Source organism: Lepidothrix coronata, unplaced genomic scaffold (genome assembly GCF_001604755.1).
Source record: "Lepidothrix coronata isolate B3197 unplaced genomic scaffold, Lepidothrix_coronata-1.0 Scaffold170, whole genome shotgun sequence".
Classification (NCBI taxonomy): Eukaryota; Metazoa; Chordata; class Aves; order Passeriformes; family Pipridae; genus Lepidothrix; species Lepidothrix coronata.
Genome location: NW_016690350.1, coordinates 1,805,262 through 1,826,096, shown reverse-complemented (window position 1 = coordinate 1,826,096; position 20,835 = coordinate 1,805,262). Strand labels below are relative to the sequence as shown.

The window sequence follows — 20,835 nt, the reverse complement described above, 5'->3', positions numbered from 1 at the left end:
AGAGAAGAAAAAAGGCAGAACTTGTATGAAGAGCTTAAAAAAGTCTTACAACAACCTAAACAAATTAACTGTCGTAGTCAAATGGATTAAGGAGGGCTGTGAGCAGGGTTTGTTTCTTTGAACAGCCACGCTGTGCCAGAATGAGGAACAGCACAAGAGGATGCTAAAAATCCCTTCCTACCATTGACAGGGCTGTTGTGGCTGGACCCAGCTCTCCAGGACAGTCGAACGCTTCGGTTCTGGTTTTCAGAGAGCTGAAGGTCTTCTGGTGGATCAGGAACATCTGAGAAAGAACAAAGAAGTGTCAGGAGCACAGCAAGCTGCTTCTGCTTTCTTATCATTTTCCAAAGGATTGGAGAGTTCAGTGAAGGTGGTGGTAAAACAGCCTTTGATTTCAAAATGGACACAATGAGGAAAGCAGGAACTGCTTTTGAAAATGTTTTTTATTACAGACAGCCAGGTGGAATCTTCAGGACCTGAGGGAACAGCTTGAAGTTGTCTCAGGGGAGGTTTAGGTTGGATATTAGAAGGTTCTTCCCCCAGAGGGTGGTTGGGCTCTGACCAGGCTCCCCAGGGCAGTGGGCACAGCCCCAAGGCTGCCAGAGCTCCAGGAGGGTTTGGATGATGCTCTGGGGCACAGGGTGTGACTCTTGGGGATGGGCCTGTGCAGAGCTGAGGGTTGGACTGGATGATCCTTGTGGGTCCCTTCCAACTCAGCCCATTCTGGGATTCTGGTCCTGATTTTTCCTTTATAAACACAATATCCTTCTCAAGTTCATTCCCATCTACTCTCATTACTGTGCTTGCAGCAACAGAGTTTTCTTTTCAAATCAACACCAAGATCTATTTAACCATTAATAGATATTGATACTGCTCTCAGCAGGAACTTATATGAGCAGCACTTGGATTTCCTCTGGAGCAAACCAGAGTGGGAGAAGGTGACTTAGCTCTGACAGTTATTGAACTTGGCCTTTTACAGTATGAGTGAAGGGATAACATTCATTATCCCAGCCATGGGGGTCTATATTAATAAGAAAAAAGAAAATTAATTACCTGCCAGCTCAACTAATGCTGTCCAGAGAATATATCAGAGGCAGAGGTGGTGGTGGGTGCGACAACTGTACTGAACCTCCTGGGGACAAGTTTGGGGCTACAGAAGCCCCAAACATAAAACTATCTGCTGCCAGAGATCACTTTATAGGGACATGGGTGCCAAAATGACCAAAAGATGCTGCTCCCTCTCACAGACCTTGGATACAGCAAGGAGAACACACATCTCCAACAGCTCCTTTTGCCAAAATTCTTGTAATTGAACGACCATTCCCAAATCCAGCAGTTTCAGACTGAGAGATGTTTGTCTGCCCCATGGTTTGCTCTGACAGTCTGATTGTTTTGGATTAGTTTGGTAACTGGAATGTGATGTAAAAGAGTAATTTCTCCCTGCTGGGGGCTGGTGGTGACCCCTCACCCTCCCAAAGTCCCCCACACACTCCCCCCTTAAGCAGGGCTGGTGTTTCAACACCTAAAAAATGTGCAGACCAAGGAAACGCGATTGCACAACTTCTGGTCTTTGACCTGCCTCCACCCCAATTCTCAACTAAATTTTTGGCTGACAATGTCATTTCTTACAGGAAAACCAGTGCCTTCAACCACAGACTGTCTCTGTCATTGTGAAAGAAATTAATTGTGCTTGTACAGAGTTATTAAAATAACAATATTGTGTTTTCTTGTTTTGCAAAGGGATGGAGTCACCATGTCTGGAGGTCTTCAAAAGATGTGTGGATGTGGCACTTGTGGACATGGTTAACATCTGGACTCAATGGTCTTTGAGGTCTTTCTCAATCTAAACAACTCTATGATTCTTTGTTTATCTCAGGGTACATCAAAAAGTTAAGAACTTTATATTTTAAGTTAAGGACTTTTTTTTAATTTTTTTTTTTTTGTTTTACTTTTCTCTGCATTTCTTTCCCCTATTTCTGTAATACCTGTGAAAAATCGGGAAAGCACAGTTTAACCTTCAGGAATTTTGCTGTTCTATTCTTGGAGCATATCCATTTAAAATTCAGTATATTAATTTAAAGATGCTGATGGTGCATCTTAAAGATACTCAGCCCTCTACCTGTTCATTAAATATACAACAAATATTTAGAAATATTCTAACTGCATATTTCTTTTGCTCTTAGTTGCCCATATTCTGATGTCTCCATCTGTACCATATTTAGTTCTTTAGTCATCTCACAAGTCTTTCATTGCAAAAGAAACCTGAATTTTTCATTTGAAAAGTAACAGATATTGTTAATCCACCAAGACCTTTCTCATACACAATAAACAAGGAGAAAAGAGCACAAAACTGTTTTTCTTCTTCTGCAAACCAGCTTTTTAAACAGGAATAAAGTGCTTTATGAAATTTTCATAAGTAATGTAACGAATAGCCTACAAACATTTTGAATTATACAGCACTGAAGAAGCCAGTACCATAAATAATGTGCACAGCATCTTCTTAATTTACTATTTACCGAAAAATATCACGCCTTTAAAGTGCAAAAACATCCTGAAGGTCAGACTGACTTATTTCTTGTCGCAATCACCGCCAGAAATAAATAAAAATGTAAAATGGAGCAAGAATTAATGCGATTAAAATGATGCAAGACTGTCCACTAAATTTTAGTTATCGGGTGATGCCCTTGGGTGCCTGTGCAATGGGATACACAGCACTCCACAAGTTCACCCCCTGAATTCCAAGTGGCCCTTCAGGAAGGGAGGCAGGTTGGAAGGAGACTCACACAAGGTCAGGTTTCAGACCCAGAGGGTCAAGGCTTTTCTCTGCTGTGGACTTGCTCTTTGCCACTGGGCAAGAATTTATGTTCTGATTCACAGAGATAATTAATCCTTTTAGGTGCTTAACTTCCACTGATCTTCAGAGGAGCTGGACAACTAAATACTGGCCTTAAGTCCTTCTTCTTCAAAAAACAGTTCAATTCTTGTGCAGATTCCCAGAAAAATGAGATGAAGGACTGAGCAAGGACTTCAAAGCAGAGCAGAGCCATTCTTAATATGCTGTTACACCTTCCAACCTGGGCTGCCCCCCTACAGCCACTGAGCTGAGAAAAAAATGCTGCCTCATCTTCCTATAACAAAGACTAAATATAAATAAAGTTTGTGTCAGCATCAGCATTCCTGGAGATAGAGGGAGAGCACAGCTGGGGTTAAGGAGTGAGAGGTTGTGAAATTGAGTTATTGAGGCTTTCTAACTGAACTGGACAAGAGAAGGAAAGAAGCAGAAATGCTGCAATGGCATTTGGAGCTGTTTGAGCACCAGGAAAATCAACCCTTACCAAGAACAATCAGCCGTGACTCGGCCGTGGCAGAGTCCAGGGAAGTGCTGCCCACACACGTGTAAACTCCTTGATCCTCCAGCAGCACACTGGAGATGAACAGTGTGTCCCTGTCCAGAATCATCCTGAGGGGCCAAAGAAAAACAAAGGATGGAAAAAAAAAATCTGTAAGACAAATATGACAGACAGACACCACTGTTCTCTGAAAAACTGTTCCTAACAACTCGGTAACGGGACATGCTGAATAACATAATTGCACACCAGGACTATTAATTTAAACAGAATTGTAGTTGTATTATACACTGTGCTGGGGACTATTATTTGTATTTTGTAGCAATTTAGCCTCCATGGCTGGAAGTTGATGTGTCAATCCTGGTCTGAAAAGAACCCCATTGATATGCACGGGATGAGTGTCTGAATCATGGGATTTTGGCATGTCATTAATGAGGCAAATATGTGGGTTTTATGTTGGAATTTTTGGAAGGATTGAGTAAAACTGGGCATTCCCAACCCACTTGTGTAATGTCCAATGTCCAGGGGAAGTTGGCATTATCCCAGGCTAGTGGGCTCCACGGCAGACATGGAATTCTCCTGGCACTCCCTCCCCACCCTACGTGGGCTCAGTAGGATCTCCAGCCTCTCCAGCACTGCAGTGCTTAGGAAACCATCTCTCTGCTGTGGTAGTTAATAAAGACACCTGATTAACCACTGTGAGACCCCTCCTATGGAATAAAGGCTGAGCTCCATCCCCTTGAGGACAATGGAAACACAAAAAATAGGGCAAAATTCAGCCTGGGCTTGCAAGTCCTAAAGGACAAACTCATCGCTTTTAATGTGTAGGATTTTAGGCAGAATCCCAGAAATCTGTTGTCCATTCACTTCAACATTACAAGGACTTTGCTTTGGACAAAGAGGTGTAAAACAGAGAAAAATAATAATTCCAATGGAGTGGAGAAACAACTCCCTAGTTGACTTCCTTGGGGCTTTTGGGGTTGAACCAACATTTATATTATATATAAATTACATATATTAGATAGATAGATAGATAGATAGATATAGATACATATGGATATACAGATATAGGTAGATAAAAAGATATATTTTTATATAGATATATCCATATAGATATAAAGCATAACATTATATTCTGCTGTGATGATGAAAGAGTTAATAAACCCCCAAATCACTTCCCATCCGTGGTAACTCCTACAGTTGCATTTCTATGTATATATGTATAAAATGCAGATCTATTCACACACCACAGGAAGAATTCTTGCAGCCCTGAATTTGCATTTCAAGCTATTAAGGCTCCTGGTTTAACAAACCTCGTGTTGCAGCCCCACATCCCATTACCCAGCTGAGATGAGAAGAGCCCTGTTCCCTCCCCACTCACCTGCCACCTTCCGTGCTGTTGACTGGCAGCTCATCTCCATCTTTCCTCCAGGATAATTTAAAACTGTGTTTCAAGTGGGAATCATACTCAGCCTGACATTTCAATAAAATTGAATGTGATTTCAGCACTCTGGGGTTCTTGGGAGTAACAACAAGTTTTGTAGCATCTGATGGATCACAGAAAAACACTTTGATTAGGAGAGAGAGAGCGACTGTTATGTCAAATTTTCACCACGCACTTCATATGTAAAAATCAACCTTAGGAGCAACAATCATGTCTCTTTTTTTTTTTTGTTATGTATACACACATTTCAAGGGGAGGATGGTTTGTTTTGAAATAGATATTTGTCAGGATTTAATTTTTTGTCTTGAAGCGTTTTTTTCAGTTCACTCTAATCCAAAGAGCAAAAAAAAAAAAGAAAAAATCCACAAAATAAAAAGTCACAGGTGAAAATCCTTGTTAGCAGACTGTCATGAAATGGATGATAAAAAAAAATAAAAAGGCTTGAATATGATTTTTATGTCTAATTGCCATTTGAAATAAGCTTTGGCAATGATCCAAGAAAAATTACAAGCTTATTAAAGTCAAGTGAGAAAAAATTATTGCAATCAAGTTTGTTCTTTTAATTGACTGTAATCCAAATGCAGAAACAGATGAATAAGTAAGGAGAAGGCACTTAGCAGAATTTATATTTGCAGAGAAACGTTGCTCTGTGAGAATTTCATTGTACATTTTCACGTTTATTAGCACTGTAAAATTTACAAAGCAAAGGGAGTGGGTGGAAATAGAACACAAAAAGAGAGGGCTTTTTTCCTCAAGTTTGTCACAGCAAACCCTGCATTGGAGAGTCCTTTGGAGGACTTTGATAATTGAGTATTTAAGGTTTTTTTTTTTTATTGGCAAGACCTAAATCCTAAGTAAATTTGTATAAAACCCACTGTGTGCTGAACAGAAGCTGTTTGCTGCCAACCTACCATATAAATCCCTTAAAACAGAACTGGAGCACAAGGAATGGATCTAAAATTTATAAGTAAGCACATTTCAGTAATATTTTTTTTTTTGCTTTATTTACCAATATTTATCAACAAACAGGCAAAAGCCCAGTGCAGAGACCTTAAACCAGCAGCACCCACAACTCATCCTGCTGCACGTGCTTGGTGTCCACAGTGGAATTTAATTCACTTTGGGATGTTACTTCTGACCAACAAATGGGAAATGGCTTTAGGGAAGAACATGGGAAGTGGCTTTAGGGAAGAACATGGGAAGTGGCTTTAGGAAGGAGGAATCCCAAGGCTCTGGGACAAGCAGGAGCCCTGTGGAAGGAGGAATCCCAAGGCTCTGGGACAAGCAGGAGCCCTGTCTGGCTCAGCAAGGACCCCATCAAGCCATGAGCAGAGGGAAGATTCTGGGCTCCCAAGGGTCAGCCAAGAACCTGCTCTGTAACAGCACCCGTGGCAAAAAGGAGGGAAAATCCTTTCAAAATAATGAAGTTAATGGACATGGGATGAAAACTGCAAATTTTTGGTGGCTTATGCAGCTTCTGCAAGCGTCAAGAAGAAAGTGGACATCATGTATGAGCATGGAAAAATCCAACAGAAACATGGGGACAATATTAAAGGCCACATGTGTATGAGATCTGTGGCAATTTCAGGTCACAGCACCCAGAATTTCTAGATTCACAGAACAAATCTGTACCCTGGACTGAACATTTACTAATTATTTATTCAATGAACATTTGTAAATGTAAAACCTCAGCAATTGTGACAGGCTTTTCTGTTCATGAGTGAGCCCTTACCTCTTATATCCAAATTAGCAGTGATTGCTCTTTTCCCAACAGAATTTGCAGCCCAGCAAGCATAAGATCCTGAGTCTTCCTTCTTTGTGTCTTTGATCTCCAGGGTTCCATTCTTATTTAACTCATAGCGGAACGTCGAGAGGGGCTCTATGCTGTCGTCCTTGGTCCTAAAGATCAGAACAATAGAGCTGATTTATTTCTAGGGCTGCAGGAACTGTTATTTCATAGAGTTATTGCAGGGGACACGGGAATTTTGGGTCTCAGCTCTGCCTCTGAGCAATTAAAGTCACGGTTAGGGTCTAGATTAGGTATTAGGAAGAAATTCTTCCCTGTGAGGGTGGGGAGGCTCTGGCACAGGTTGCCCAGAGAAGCTGTGGCTGCCCCATCCCTGGAAGTGTCCAAGGCCAGGTTGGAGCAACCTGGGCTAGTGGAAGGTGCCCCTGCCCATGGCAGGGGGTGGAATAAGATGATCTTTAATTCCCTTCTGACCCAAACTATTCTATGATTCTCTGACAAGTGTCCTGCAAACCAAAACCACACTGAGAGTATCTAAAAAGGTCTTTAAACTACTCCATCTTTAATCTACAGCTGCCATCTGCAATTTTACTGCATCTGCCAAGTGCTGTGACAATCCTGTGATTTCCAACCCTATGGAACCATGTCCAGCTAAATATGTTCTGCAAGTCACTGTGTTTCCACCTCAATAATGTGCCCAAATTTAAAAAGTTGCCAACATTAATCTAAGGATTAGTAGCAGGATTTGGCTGTTACAGCATGGTTTGGCTTAACAAATATCCCAGCACTTGTCTCACACAGGTATTGAGGACTTTCATTCACCCTTTTTATAAACCAATTCCTCAGGGTTCTTAAAAGTGTATTTGAACACAGAAAACTTATATCTGTACACAGTTTTGTTACAAATTTCTAATCTTAACTCTATAGAAATAATAACTGACAGATTTTTCAGTGTTTGGTGAGCCTGTATGAACTTGTTTCACATGAAAACATCACTTCCCAGTATCTTACCATCTGACATCTGCTGCAGGTGAGGCAAAAATGTCACAGTGCAGGAAGGCACTGTAACCCACCACTGTAGCATAGTTTTCCCCATCTGAGGTCAGGATTAAGGGGGCAATATCTGCAGAAGAGAATGCAAAGTGAGAAGCACTGGATTTCACAGCTGGGAATATAAATATTGTCCGTGCATCACCCACTTTTCCAGCAAAGGTCAAATGCTGAGGCACTTCATGGGAATTTCCCTGCCTTTTGGAACAAGTTGCACCAAGCAGCTGAGCTCTCCAAAGCTCCCAGTTGCCTGCTGGACATGTCAGAAATGTCTGAAATGTCACCATGAGACAAAACAGACCCAGTTCTGCTTCCTTTAGGGATGTTTCGTATTAAATAAATCCCCATCACCCCCTTTCTTCAAAGAACAGTCTGGGAATCACAACTGAAATTAAAGATTAACAGTACACTTAATAATTCAAAAATAGAGTTGTGGTCACAATTCAGCCCCCAGTGGTTTGAATTAAAAAATTTTTAAGCCCAAGCATGTTTTTAAAATAAAGAGTATATCGAAGCTCATAAGTGTCTCTGCTAATATAATATTGCCCACTGTAACACTTGTTGCATTAACTTGGATAAAGTAATTCTTAAAATCTGGGGGCAGTGCAAGGAACTGTGACATGGTTACAAGCTCCAAGCTGTTCCTGAGGATTCAGGCATGAGAATGGGACCCTGGGGTTGTCAGATCTCTTGCCATGAAGAGGGAAGGGGCACTCACTGAGGACGTTCACGTTGGCACTGGCCAGGATGGTGCCGTGCTTGTTGGTGGCTTCACACTGGAACACGGCACTGTCCTGCAGCTGCAGGTTGGTCAGGCTGATCTCCCGGGTGGAGATCCTCCCTCTGAAGGTCCTGCCTGGAAAGACCCAAATTATGTCAGGAGCTGGAGAAAACACCATGACTGTGGAGTGCATAGTCCCTCCTCACTGCCTGAAAGCCAAAGTACATCTTCAGGATAAGCCTGAGACTGGTTAGAGCACAGTGCTACTAACACCAAGGCTGTGGGTTTGATCCCTGTATGGGCCCTTCACTTAAGACTTCACTTGGACTTGATGACCCTTGTGAGTCTCTTCCAACTCAGAATAATCTGTGAAATAAGGGGATCAAACTAGGACTTTGTTCAACAGCCAGAGAGCGAGTTGCAGAGCACTTCCTTTGCCAGCAGTCCTGAAGAAAGTGCTCCAGAGCACCAATTTCCAGTAAAATCTCCAATCAGACTTTTTAAAATGGTAGTAATTATACTGCTACACCAGGAGTAATAAAACTGCTACACCAGGAGTAATAATACTGCTACACTAGGGAGCAGGGCCTGTGCTCCACAGCCACTTGGGCTCATTCAGAAGCACAAAGAAAGAGGAGGAACCCTCAATGAATATAAGCTGTCCCAGATCCCCCAAAAGATTATGGGGTGAGCAGAGGCAGCACCTCTCATGTGCCATTGCTCCACACCGCGCTGCATTCCCTTCAAGATCACATTTAAATATAAGCTTCTTAAGTAAATAAATATTAATTAATATCTAAATAGATTCGAATCAGACATCATCCAGTGTGTTGGGATTTGTGGGTTCCCTCTAAGTGGGTGCCCCACAGGCTCATGTCACCCAGCCAGCCCCTGGGCCAGCCCCAGGTTGGATTTGCACGTACTGTCGATGGGCATCCCGTTGAGTTTCCACTGGATGCTCGGCTCCGGGTTGCCAATCGCCTCGCACAGCAGCACGAGGTTCGTTCCCACGCTGTAGACACCACCTTCGGGCTTCTTCAGCCACTGGGGAGGCTCTGAAAAGAGGGGACAGAGCAGGGATCAGTGTCACAGCCACGGGAGTCTGACCTGCTGTTGCCGCGGTCCTCCAGGAGATGGCAAACGCTGCCAACACTTGGCAGCCCGTCCTGCAGCTGGATTGGATTCAATGCAAAGCGATGTCAGGAAAGGTAAAATTAGCATCAGCACGCATCAGTTCTGTCCTTCAGACTCTGTGAGTGTCAGGGAGGGTGTAGAAACGGGCAGTGTTTATCCGAGTGGAAAACAAATGCCAATGGGAGGCGAGAGGCTGGGAAGCAGGGACACAGGGATGGGTCAGCATTTCCACAGGGACCCTCAGCCGTGAGACTGTGGGCTGGGAAATGAGCTGAGACTGTTTCAGCAACGCAAACAAGATGCAAATACCTATCCAGCTCAAATGCCCCTCTCTAGGCATGAGAAAGTGGCTCCCACTGCCTCGCCCAGAAGTGGAAGGAGTTCCAGGACAGGATTCAGCACCTTCACCTGCTCCTCCACCTGTGCTGTGCATTGTCACTTCAATATCCTGGTTTTCCATCCTGTGTTCAGACCAGAGGCCGACCCATAACACATTTAGGAATGATGAAACATTCTCTCGTTCTGAGGATGAGAGAAGGTTTGGGTGCAGAAATGTTGCCCACAGGGTGGTGGTAGAGGAACAGCCGTGTGTGCTGCTGCGCTCCCTGTGCTCTCCTTTCCCAGCACTGCCAGGCAAACCGGGGGGCTCCGAGGAAACCCTCCACTCTGCAGAGCAGCCCATGAGCTTCAGGTACCCAAACCTCGTCGGAAAAACACATCCATAAGGGAGGGAAGGGAACTGAAAGGCAGAAAAAGAGCCTTTATCTGAATGCAGGTCCCTGAGCCTGCCTACACTTCAGTGGGCAGCCTCAGTCCAAAACACAACCTTGAATTCATCATTATCTCCCCCTGAAAAGCAAGAAACTTCCAGATTTTAATACCAGACCTGACACTACCTCTTCTGCATGTGCTTGGCAGGCCATGGCGCCTCTTTCCCTATTTGAAACAGGTGAGCTAATGCCTGGGAAACACTTGGATCTGTTAGCTAATGCTCAGAAAACACTTTGAAGATGAGCAGAGCTGTTGCCTGGTAATACAACTCCAGATGTTATCAGTGTGATATGCTAAGACAAAGCATCACTGCTCATATTCACACAGATATTAAAAAACCACCTCTGAAGTGTGAGGATACACTTCCACACCCAGCCCAGCACTTCCATGTGAAGAGACATTGTTCATCAACATATAAAGACTGAAGTAAAATCCAAGATACTGAAGCTTATCTACAGTGATAAGATCTTCCCATTTCCTTCACACAGGACAGGTTTCTTACCTTCCTCACACCCAGAGTGACACGACCACATTTGTTTTGCTTCCCGGTATTTGACTCCAGGAAAAAAACTCTGCAAACAACAGAACGCTTTGGTCTTGCAGATCTTTTTCCTTCTCTCCCTCACATACACCATGCTTTCCTCAGGAAAAGGCAGGTTAAAGGCATGGAGGTGAAAAGGTTTGTGGCAGTCCTGATTAAAGCATTGGTTTGGAATTTTTCCTCTAAATCTGCCACAAATTCAATACTTGAGTTGGGATATTTCCATGTTTTGGAGGAGGGGACACCAAGCACAGCCTGAATACAAACCACCTGATGGATCCCTTCCTATTTCCATCTGTGCATGCACATGATGCCTCTCTTTCCTTTCTCAGCATGGGAATTGCTGTGGGTGCCCCAAGGATGTGATGCAGCTGTGAAGTCAAAGGCAATGAGATTTTGCCAAGTATGAAATGGAATTTCACAGAAAGGCTGAAGAACCTCTTTTCCATGTGGCAGATATGCTGCACTACTTAAAAGTATACAAAGTATAAGAATAACAAAATATACACGTATTTTTAGCAACTACAAAATCCAGTGGTTGAAGAGTCAAAGAGTTAATCTGTGTGAGCAACAGGGAGTGGCAAATATTTCCTGCATTTTCTTGGTGAGTGTTATCAAAGCGAGCCTCCTGATTTAGGGATTTATGTCTTTATAGAAAATACTGACAGGTTCAAACATGAAAGGGATCTAAAATGGGCATTTAGCCCATCCTACTGCAACGGAGCAGGATCATCCACACCTAAAACACCCAAATGGATCCAGACCTTCCCCTCAGCCTCCCATGCTGTGGCAGCACTGTGCTTTTCCTCAGGACCAGAACAAATTTGGAACATCTAATCAACATCTGCCTTGCTGCAGTTTAACATATTGCATCTTACATCATCCCCAGGAAACTTTGTGAAGAAACTTCTATTCATCTGAATGCTCTTATGCACTCCCCAGATTTATTTTTTTACCAAATTAAACATATCTGTTTTTTTCCTCAAATGCCATGATTTTGGGTTCTGTGTGGGTTCTTGCTGCCTTCTCCTGAACTGCCTCAGTTAACCCCAGCCTTGATGGAGTTCATGATGTAGAATTCCTTACATTAGGTGAGGCCTTATCAGTTCTCAGTAGTTTTTCTTACAACAACACTTTTCTTCATACTTTCCAGGATGATTTCTGCCTTTTCTGCCAGACTAACATTTCCCAGCCACGTTCAGCTCTCCATCCAGCACCTCCTCCCAACCAGCCTAACCAGACATTTCCCACCCTGTGCTGATGAAGCCAATTAGTGCTGCCTGGGGAGAATTGCTCTGCACTTGTGCTCACTGAAGCCCATCCTTCTTATTCCAGACCACTCTCCCAGTTTGTCAAGACCCTTTCAAATTCTCCTCACATCTTCCCAAAAGCTGGCAATCCATCCCACTTTGGGGGCATCAGCAGCACCTTCAGCTGCAGGTACCACCCTGGGCTCTGCATCCTGTTGGAGCAGTTTTCCAGTGAAACACAGAAATACAATTTGAACCCAATTAAAACACCCAGTCCTGGTTCTGCCTCACATTAGTTTCATCTGTTTTCTTTTTCTCTAGCTGAGTACTACAGACAAGTACTACTGCTAGGCATAACTGCAAAGGCCCTTACCTATTGTATCATTACTAAAATAAGCATTATATTGTAATAATTATTTCTATTAAACACCATCTAGGAGCCTCAATCGAGATCAAGGTAACATTAGCTCAGGCATTATGATACTGCAAGATTTTGAGGTTATATGTACATTTGCTTTTGGGTTTGGTGGACTAGAAACAATAACCAAACAAACATCTGAAGTCAAAACAATTTGTGGTTTGCTTTGCTATTTTTTTTCAAATAATTGTCTCTCATTCTAATAACAACAGTGGGGGTTTTGTGCCTGCTCTGATGTTCCAGGTTACAGCTTCCCTTGCAAAGAGAGATTAAAATGCTCAAAGAGTCAAGCAATTTGCTTGCTGAATATTTTCATATGCTTGGTAATAATTACCTGAATCTTTGCTCCCAGACTCAGTAGGATTAGTAAGTGGGCTGCATGCAAATATCAGTAAAATTGTTATTTAGAAAGATGGGGCACTGGTTTGAGATCCTCAAATGCCAGAAAGAAGAACAAAAGCATGGCAGTAAATCCTGATTTACACACCAACACTAGACTGAGGATGGTTGGTGGTTAATAACAGATAATTTTTCTCCCATGTTTAATTTTCTTCTCCCTTCGAGAGGAGCCTGTCAGTTGTGAGGAAGCCCTAAGTCAGCACAACCTCCCTGAAGCCAACTGAAATTAATACTCAACTCCAGAGCTCAGGATCTGCCCTTGAGTGTGCTCACAGGAGCTCCTGCAAGAATGATGAACGTGTCCATCTCTGATTAATGACAGCGACATTTGCTGGTTAGAAATTGGAGAAGACAACAATGTTTGGGCTCATTTTTACCTTGATACCTTGGATGTGAGGTGAATCCTAATAGGAAGGATTCCTGCAGGTGACAGTAGTCATCATTAGTTACACACACGGAAAATGAATTTAACAGGAATGGCTGGAGTGGGATTATTTCCTTCTTTTATTGTTTTAAGTACTTGTTTGTTAATAAAAATCTGCCAGAAAGTTTTCCTTCCTCTAGAGACCGGGAGAGATGGAGGTCAAAATCCTAAACTGCTAAATTAATGTTATTTCTCTGGTATTTTAGTTTTTGCAGCTCCTGCAATTTCTTTGAAGGAATCGATTTTTTTTACAGCCGCGAAAATCATCGCCAGATTGTTAAAATATTCAGCTACAGCAGAGATGCTCCAAACCATCTGGAATGATTTCTGGGAGTCAGCACTTCCCCTCCATCACAGCTGAAAACTTGCCATGCCCTGGTATCCCCCTCTGCCACACTTCCAGAGAGGGAAAGAAGACTGTGAGGCACGAGGTTGTGTCAAGTGGATGGGGATGATTCATCACACCCTGGGAGAAAAGGCTTTTCCTCAGCTGGTGAGTAAATACAGAGCAGGGGTTGAAAGTGCCTTTCCTCCCATCATTGTGACTCCTTGTGACCAGGAGTGAGAAGAAGCCCAGATGAAAATGAAGCTGTTGGCAGACTCTGACAGATAATCCTGCCGGTGATTTATTTTATTTTTTGACTCTGCAGAGCAGAGGATGGAACATTTCTCACCAGTAAAATGTTTTCAGGGAGTTTTTCAACTGTGCTTCAGGATTCTCATTCTGTAGCTATTCCTGGGCAGAAGCTGCAGTGGCAGGGAGGGTTCTGCAGGTCTTGCTTGTCTTTTCCAAGTCTCACCAGAGCTCTGCTTGGCTCCTGGGAAAGAGCATCTACACCTGCCTTGTGTGAAGGGCTCACACCTTCAGAGTTTGGGGAGAAGGAGGAAAGGGGATAGATCCACACACCTCTATCTACACTCTGCAAGATGCCTGGGATGAAGGGATCTTGGCTGGCTTTTTTAATCTACCATCTTCTTGAGCACCAGAAATAAATGACGACCAAACCTTGCACAAACACAGCAGGTTCTCTGTTTTGCACAAGCACAAGCAGCCAACACTCACCTGGATCAGCCACCAGACCTGTGTGTGATCATGCACAGGGACTCACCACCCCTCACACAAGGGTATGACGAGCACAAGGGGAACCCTAAAACTATTTATGAATGCTGCTAATATTGGTCACCCTTACAAGCATGCAGGTGGGGTGGGAACAGGCCTTGGATACTCAGTGAGATGACAAAAAGGATCATATTTCAATTTTTTAAAGATGTTTAGGAGGTGGTGGATTGTTCACAGGTTGGACTCCGTGATCTTAGAGGTCTTTTCCAACCTAAATGATTCGGTTCACAATTAGTAGAAAATAATTTTTTTTTACTTTGTTCCATAAATTTTTAGGATACTTTTCAAGGATTATAGAAACAACTCTTGGCTCAGGTTGTCCCTATACAAATTCAGAGCAAGAGAGCACGGGAAGGAGGGGAGGAGAGGGTTGATATCATGTCTGCTCACTGCATTTTTACAGCTCTTCCTAGGAACTCACTTTGGAGGAAGCCAAAGAAAGAGAACTGAGCTAAATGTCCCTCTGATCCAGCCCAGAGTAGCCATTTTCACAGTCTTTAAGGGCAAGGGGAATAATTAGATCTTTTTGTCTGACACTCAGGTTAATACAAGACATTTCATCAATATCTCTGCTTGACTAACTCACATCTTTAGAGTATTGAATCTGCTCACATATTTGTACTCCTGTTCACCACTTTGTAAGGCCTTCATGGTTCAGGAAAAAAGATACATTATTTATATATATATATATATAAAAATATATATACACATATTTTTTTTTTTTTGTTGCTACTTTCTGCAACCTTCCCAAATTTAAGAGATCAAAATTAAATTAGGTATCAAAAATTAAATAGTGTCGTGCAATTCACACATGACATCAAGTTATATTAGCAAAGGTCATTATTATTATATAAACATAAAATTATATGGAAAAGGTTATTATTACTATTATTCCCTTCCCTTTCACCAGCTCTCTGTTCAAAATCAATAAGGTCAGTGAAGTGTACTCAGCACCTTCCACGTGGACGTGGAACTCGTGCTTCGCCCTCCCCATGGGGTTGCTCGCCGTGCACTGGTACGTCCCTTCATCAGCTGCTGACACTTGATCTATCTTCAGGATCTTCCCAAAATTCTCTGTTTCTGGTTCGTCCTTGGGCATGTTTCCAGTGACTTTGACCCAGCTTAGATGAGGAGTTGGGCTAAGAAAGAAAAAAAAGAAGATTTTTAGTTGTATACAAAGCTGCTTCCTGTTATAGCACTGCTGGAGACTTAACGCTATGGTTTGTCAGAGGATTTTGAGCCTTTTTAAAACTCCAGGGCTAACTAAGGGTTATATTATAGACTAAAACCAATCTGCACTGCTTCCTGATTTGGAGAACCCCCGTGAGTGGGTTCTTCAGCAGGACAAAGCACGAGGCTGCACTCCTTGTGTGTGTGTTGGCACGGACTGTGGGAGAGGGACCGGAGCTCATCTCATCCCGCTCCAAAAGGGCACCTGAGGACAGACAAGGAGGTGAAGACTTCATTAGAGTGACTTCACTCACTGCCTGCCTGCTGGCCAACCACTGGAGGTGGCTGAAATGCTCTTTCCACCCTCAGAAAGCAGTGACACAGGGATTGGGGCCAGACCGTCGTCTGCGCATTCCCAGCTGGGCTCCGCGTTCCCGACACCGCACACGACACACGGACGCAGTGTCAGATCTGCTCACCCTCGTGCCCATCTGTTCCCGTGGCTGGGTGCCCTGGCACAGGCTGCACAGAGCCCCGGGCACCCAGAAATTATGGATTTCCAGGAGCACTGACTGCAAATATCCCATTATTTCCTGCCAGAGTCCTTGTCCCGCTCTTGTCCCAAAGCCTGGCTTCGTGTCTCCTCGGGGTTGCACCGAGGCAACGCCCTCCTGACACTGCCATTACTCAGAATATAAGTCTTCCAAAAAAAATGACAGATTGGAAATGTACTTAATTCCTTATTTTGCAGTTGGATGCCCCTGATCTTAGTTGCTGGGAATCTGGCTCGGTCTATCCGCTTCCATGGTTTGGGGACATTTGGTGGGATGGACTGGCAGAGATACAGGCAAAGCTGATCATTTTTCTGCTGAAAAGGGAAATTTTAGCAAATAAAAATAGCTTTTTTTTTTGTTCTAAATATTGCATTTTTAGAAGGATTTCAACGGAAGTAAAAAGAAGTACTTTGTATTCTTTCAAAAGTGGCTACTTTGAAAAAAACCACCTTTTCGTTTGAAAAAATAATTTTTAAAAGAGTTTCCTGGAAATTTTTGAGTGAAAATTGTATATTTTTTTTACCTTTTCCCAACTAAACAAGCTTCTCTGGCTTTCTCTTCTCGTGTATGATATTAACTTCTGCACCTGAAATTCATATTGGAGTATTTTCAAGGTGCTTTGCCCATTCAATACTTTGAAAACCCTATAAACTCATAGCTGTGGACTAGGGGAGGTTTGTGGGTTGGCAAATTAGCTTGATGGGAAGTGAATTAGACAAGGAAGTGTTGCAACAGGGAACCAAAACTTACTGCAGATACCTGGAGTGAATCCAACAGAGACAAGTAATTCACCTTCCTTCAGGAATGCCAACCAACTGCAGAGGCAGAACCCTGCCAGCCTAAATGAGCAATGCCCTTCCAAGCCCTTATGGAAAAACAAAATACCCTAAACATGTTTGTTCAGGCAGATAAATATCCTGACTTTGGAATTTTCGAGAGGGGATATAATTTCAGAGCCTTTAATAGGAATTATGTCTGTGCTAAGCAGGCTCTGCCTCTGTTGTACAGCACGAGGAGAGGGTGATTTAAGGCTCTGTTTGACACAAAGCTCTGTCACAACAAACCAGAAGGGACTTTGCTTTCACTGTGGGTTTGGTGGGTGCAGAGATTTTCACTTTACCTGTTTCTCTGGTGGCAGCTCGACTATTGCATGGACAGGCACATGGGAAACATTGGAAAACTGGACTGGGGTTTCTGTCTGTGTGAGTTAGTGCAGCAGGGACAGCTCTGGGAGAGGGAATCACAGCTAAGTTGTGAGGATGGCACTCAACATTTATTTAGCCATTCCCTTTCTTTGCTTACCCTCATTTTGTCCTGTGTTATTTACAAAAATCAACAAAATTGTCCTGATTTCCCATCCTATACCATCTATTTTAACCCTGCCCTAAATTAACCCTCCCAGTACCTTAAGGGAACCTATAAGAGAAAGGAAGAGACACTATTTACGAGAGCCTGGAGGGACAGGACAAGGGGGAATGCATTCAAACTGAATGAGAGTAGGTTTAGGTTGGATTTTAGGAAGGAATCCTTCCGTGTGAGGGTGGGGAGGCCCTGGCACAGGTTGCCCAGAGAAGCTGTGGCTGCCCCATCCCTGGAAGTGTCCAAGGCCAGGTTGGACAGGGCTTGGAGCAACCTGGGATAGTGGAAGGTGCCCATGGCAGGGGGGTGGAATGAGATGAGCTTCAAACCATTCTATGATTCTGCGATATATTTTTACACTGAACATCTCCTCCTCCAGATATTGCTCCATACTTCCTACACCTGGATCCACAAGTAACCTTTGAGTAGCTTTCTAAGATAAATGCTGACAGCAATAACAAGTTTGAGATGTCTGTGCAACACAAAGCACCACAACACACACAGGAGTGGGCCCAGGAAAACTTGGGACTGGGACCAAGTTTGAGGTTTGCCCATTACTGTTGGTTTTAGCAGGATCAAACCAACAAGGCTGATTCAGGTTTACTGTATTTTTACGTAGTCAGGGACTTTGTTCCTTGACATACTGTCATCTGTGAGAGCATCCTGGAAAGAACATCCTTTGTATGGGAATTCTGGATGCTGGGGGATGGACCACAGCGAGCAGGGAGGTTCACAGGGACACCTGAACCAGCATCTCCTGCTGCAACTGGGCAAGATGGACCACTGGTTTCACTCAGAGGCACATCCACTCCTTAAAGAATGTCTTGTATCACATCACTCAAGCACTTTGCTTTTAAAAACATGAGATCTTGCTGAAAAAATGTTGAGTATTGAAGCAAAACTGAATTGACAAAGCCAGAAAAGAAACATCACAGGTTGTGAGCCACAAAACAGAAGTGGATGCTGATGTTATTTAGTTTCTCAGCATCTCAAAAGTAGTACTACTGAAAAAAGCTCAATAATAGGGGCCTTTTTTTAATATAACAGTAAAAAAAAATCAATACTTACCATGATGTGATTTTAATTACTTGTTTACAAGCTACAGCAATAACCAGTGTTGCATGTGCTCTGTGCTGCTTTACAAGGAGCACACAAACTTCATAAACAACTCTGCATAGAAATTCAATTTCACACTGTTGTATAATTGGGAATACAGCTTTTTCTCTGCTCATTTCTATCTCAAGAGGTGATTAAGTTGTGCAGCATTGTGCAGTACTCACAGCCCTTCAGCAATACATTCGAGGAGCAGGACACCTCCCTTGATGACAGTGACTGATGAGCTACTGCCAGCAGATTCAGGAGGGATCAGCAGTTTGGGTTTTCTTTCCTTGATAAAATTTGCTGAAAGATAAAATAAAGTAGAAGTTAGACATGAACTCTTAGGGCCCTCAGTAATGCCCCAAACATCATTGCTGTCAGAAGGTTTCAGACATCGATTTGAACGTTTGCTTTTTTATTTATAGAGTTTGAGGCTAATCCAGGACACTTATTTCTCCTGATAAGAGTCAGGAGACAAGTACAGTGATATCAACAGGCAGCAGTACTGGTGAAACCCCTTTTCCTACAGTTTTATGTCCTGTTTTCCAAGCACTGGCCCTTCCTATCATTCACCTCATCCAGTCTGGGTGCACTGGTGCTCTCAGTTGCTGAGCTTCTGGTCCACACCTTCTTTCTTAACACCTTTCTCCTGCATTGACTTTATTATGTTTTAAACCTCAGATGAAACCCCATCTCTCCTGACTTGAATATTGCACAGAATTGCTCTTCTTGCTACAATTATTAAATCTACAGTAATGGAGATACAATTTGTAGGGAAGACTGTTAAAATAATAAAACAAGATTGACTTGTATTTGACTGCAACGGCCCATTTGTTCCAGGCTGCCAAACAAGGGTTTCGTGATGAAACACAGAGAGAGTTCAATGCCTGCCCAGTTATCACTCTCATAACAATTAGCACAGTAATGAATAAGTCCCCAAATGGTCCTAGTTCTTCAAAAATAGTCAGTTATGGATGATTTGGTAAAAGACCACATATATCTCCCTGAACCATTTTCGAATTTTTCATTTCTTCCTCCCCTTGCTTTGTATCTCTACAAATCTGTGTCACAAGTGCTCCGAGCTGCAGCAGAACCCTCTGGATATGCTCACACATTTCCCATCTGCCTCCACCTCCTGCTTCCAAAGGCAGGCAGTGCCCCTTCCCAGCAGGAGTTCAGATATCCCTCCGAGGGAAAAGCTGGGTTGGAGTGTCTGTCACACCTCCCAGGACCTGCTTGCTCTGCTCACAGGGCTCAGCCTCCACGGGCAAAGGCTTAATGAGTGCTCCAAATCATCCATCCCAAAAACCCTTCTCGGAGCTTGTCCAGCAAAGCAAGATCTTTCAGGAGGTTCGAATCAGGCATTTCAAAAAAAACCAGAGACTCTCAAAGCAATTCAACCAAAGAAATCAGAGTCAAGAGCTACCAAAAAAATCCAAGACTCTCGTTTTTATACATTTTAAACAAAATTAACTGGGTGGAGAATTGCAGGAATAGCCACTAGCTGCCTTCTGGCTTATCCTCACTGCCTGCATAAAACTCAGCAGGATATTTCCAGGTTATTTTTTCACAGAGAGGGGCACAAAAAGCAATGGAAGCTGGGAATCCTCAGGATGAGAAGTGCTTTGCTGTTGTCCTTACCTGTGGGGAGTAACATGCAGGTCAAGGTATAGACAGAGAGAACCACCTCTCATGTACAGGGAGGGTTGTGGTCATGGGGACAATTAACTCAGAGCACCCAAAACTCTATAAATCCACACCTTGAGCTCCCCCTGAAATAATGCAGCCCCTGGGTGGCCCTTTGGACATGAATTCATGGTGTCAAACCGCGGCTCCCTAATCCCAGAGTCCTCTTAACTGCCAGAAAAAGATCTGGAGTGTCCAGCTCTGGCTGCTGCTCTGAGCTGATAACACAAGAAATCCAGGATGTCACCCTCCTTACATCATGTTCTGGAGTGTGAATGCTTCTTCCTCAACTAAAAAAAGCTACCTTTTTATTAAAAACCCTGCAGATTTCTGTCAAAAACTACGAGATGAGCAAATTGTCCTCCACGGAGCACTTAAATCCAACCCATCACAATCAAAAGGCTTTTGTGATTTTTTTTTTTTTTTTACCAGCTCCCATTTCATCTCAGCTGGTGGATTCTCAGTTTAAAGGCTAAAGAACAGATGCATTCAACTCACCCTTAGTAACAGCAGCGTTAGGTGAGCCTGAGTCATTAGCATGCTTTACTGAAATAAATAAAAGTGACAACCAAACACAAACATGCAGGGTTGAGACAGAATCA

General features: G+C 43.1%; 1 protein-coding gene across 9 annotated transcripts in view; it reads right to left on the bottom strand.

The window, feature by feature from the left end:
* Positions 1–20,835, bottom strand: part of CHL1 (cell adhesion molecule L1 like) — a 145,539-nt gene that overhangs the window by 23,798 nt on the left and 100,906 nt on the right. For 8 of the 9 annotated variants that reach the window (XM_017829894.1, XM_017829887.1, XM_017829893.1 and 5 more), the window contains 10 exons: positions 20,732–20,779; positions 18,730–18,850; positions 15,321–15,505; positions 9,233–9,364; positions 8,307–8,444; positions 7,550–7,661; positions 6,524–6,690; positions 4,729–4,894; positions 3,336–3,460; positions 182–283 (listed from right to left, as the gene is read on the bottom strand). In XM_017829894.1, coding sequence (XP_017685383.1) covers positions 182–283; positions 3,336–3,460; positions 4,729–4,894; positions 6,524–6,690; positions 7,550–7,661; positions 8,307–8,444; positions 9,233–9,364; positions 15,321–15,505; positions 18,730–18,850; positions 20,732–20,779 — 1,296 coding nt within the window. The remainder of the gene's footprint in view (positions 1–181; positions 284–3,335; positions 3,461–4,728; positions 4,895–6,523; positions 6,691–7,549; positions 7,662–8,306; positions 8,445–9,232; positions 9,365–15,320; positions 15,506–18,729; positions 18,851–20,731; positions 20,780–20,835) is intronic. The other variant, XM_017829892.1, reaches the window with a different exon arrangement.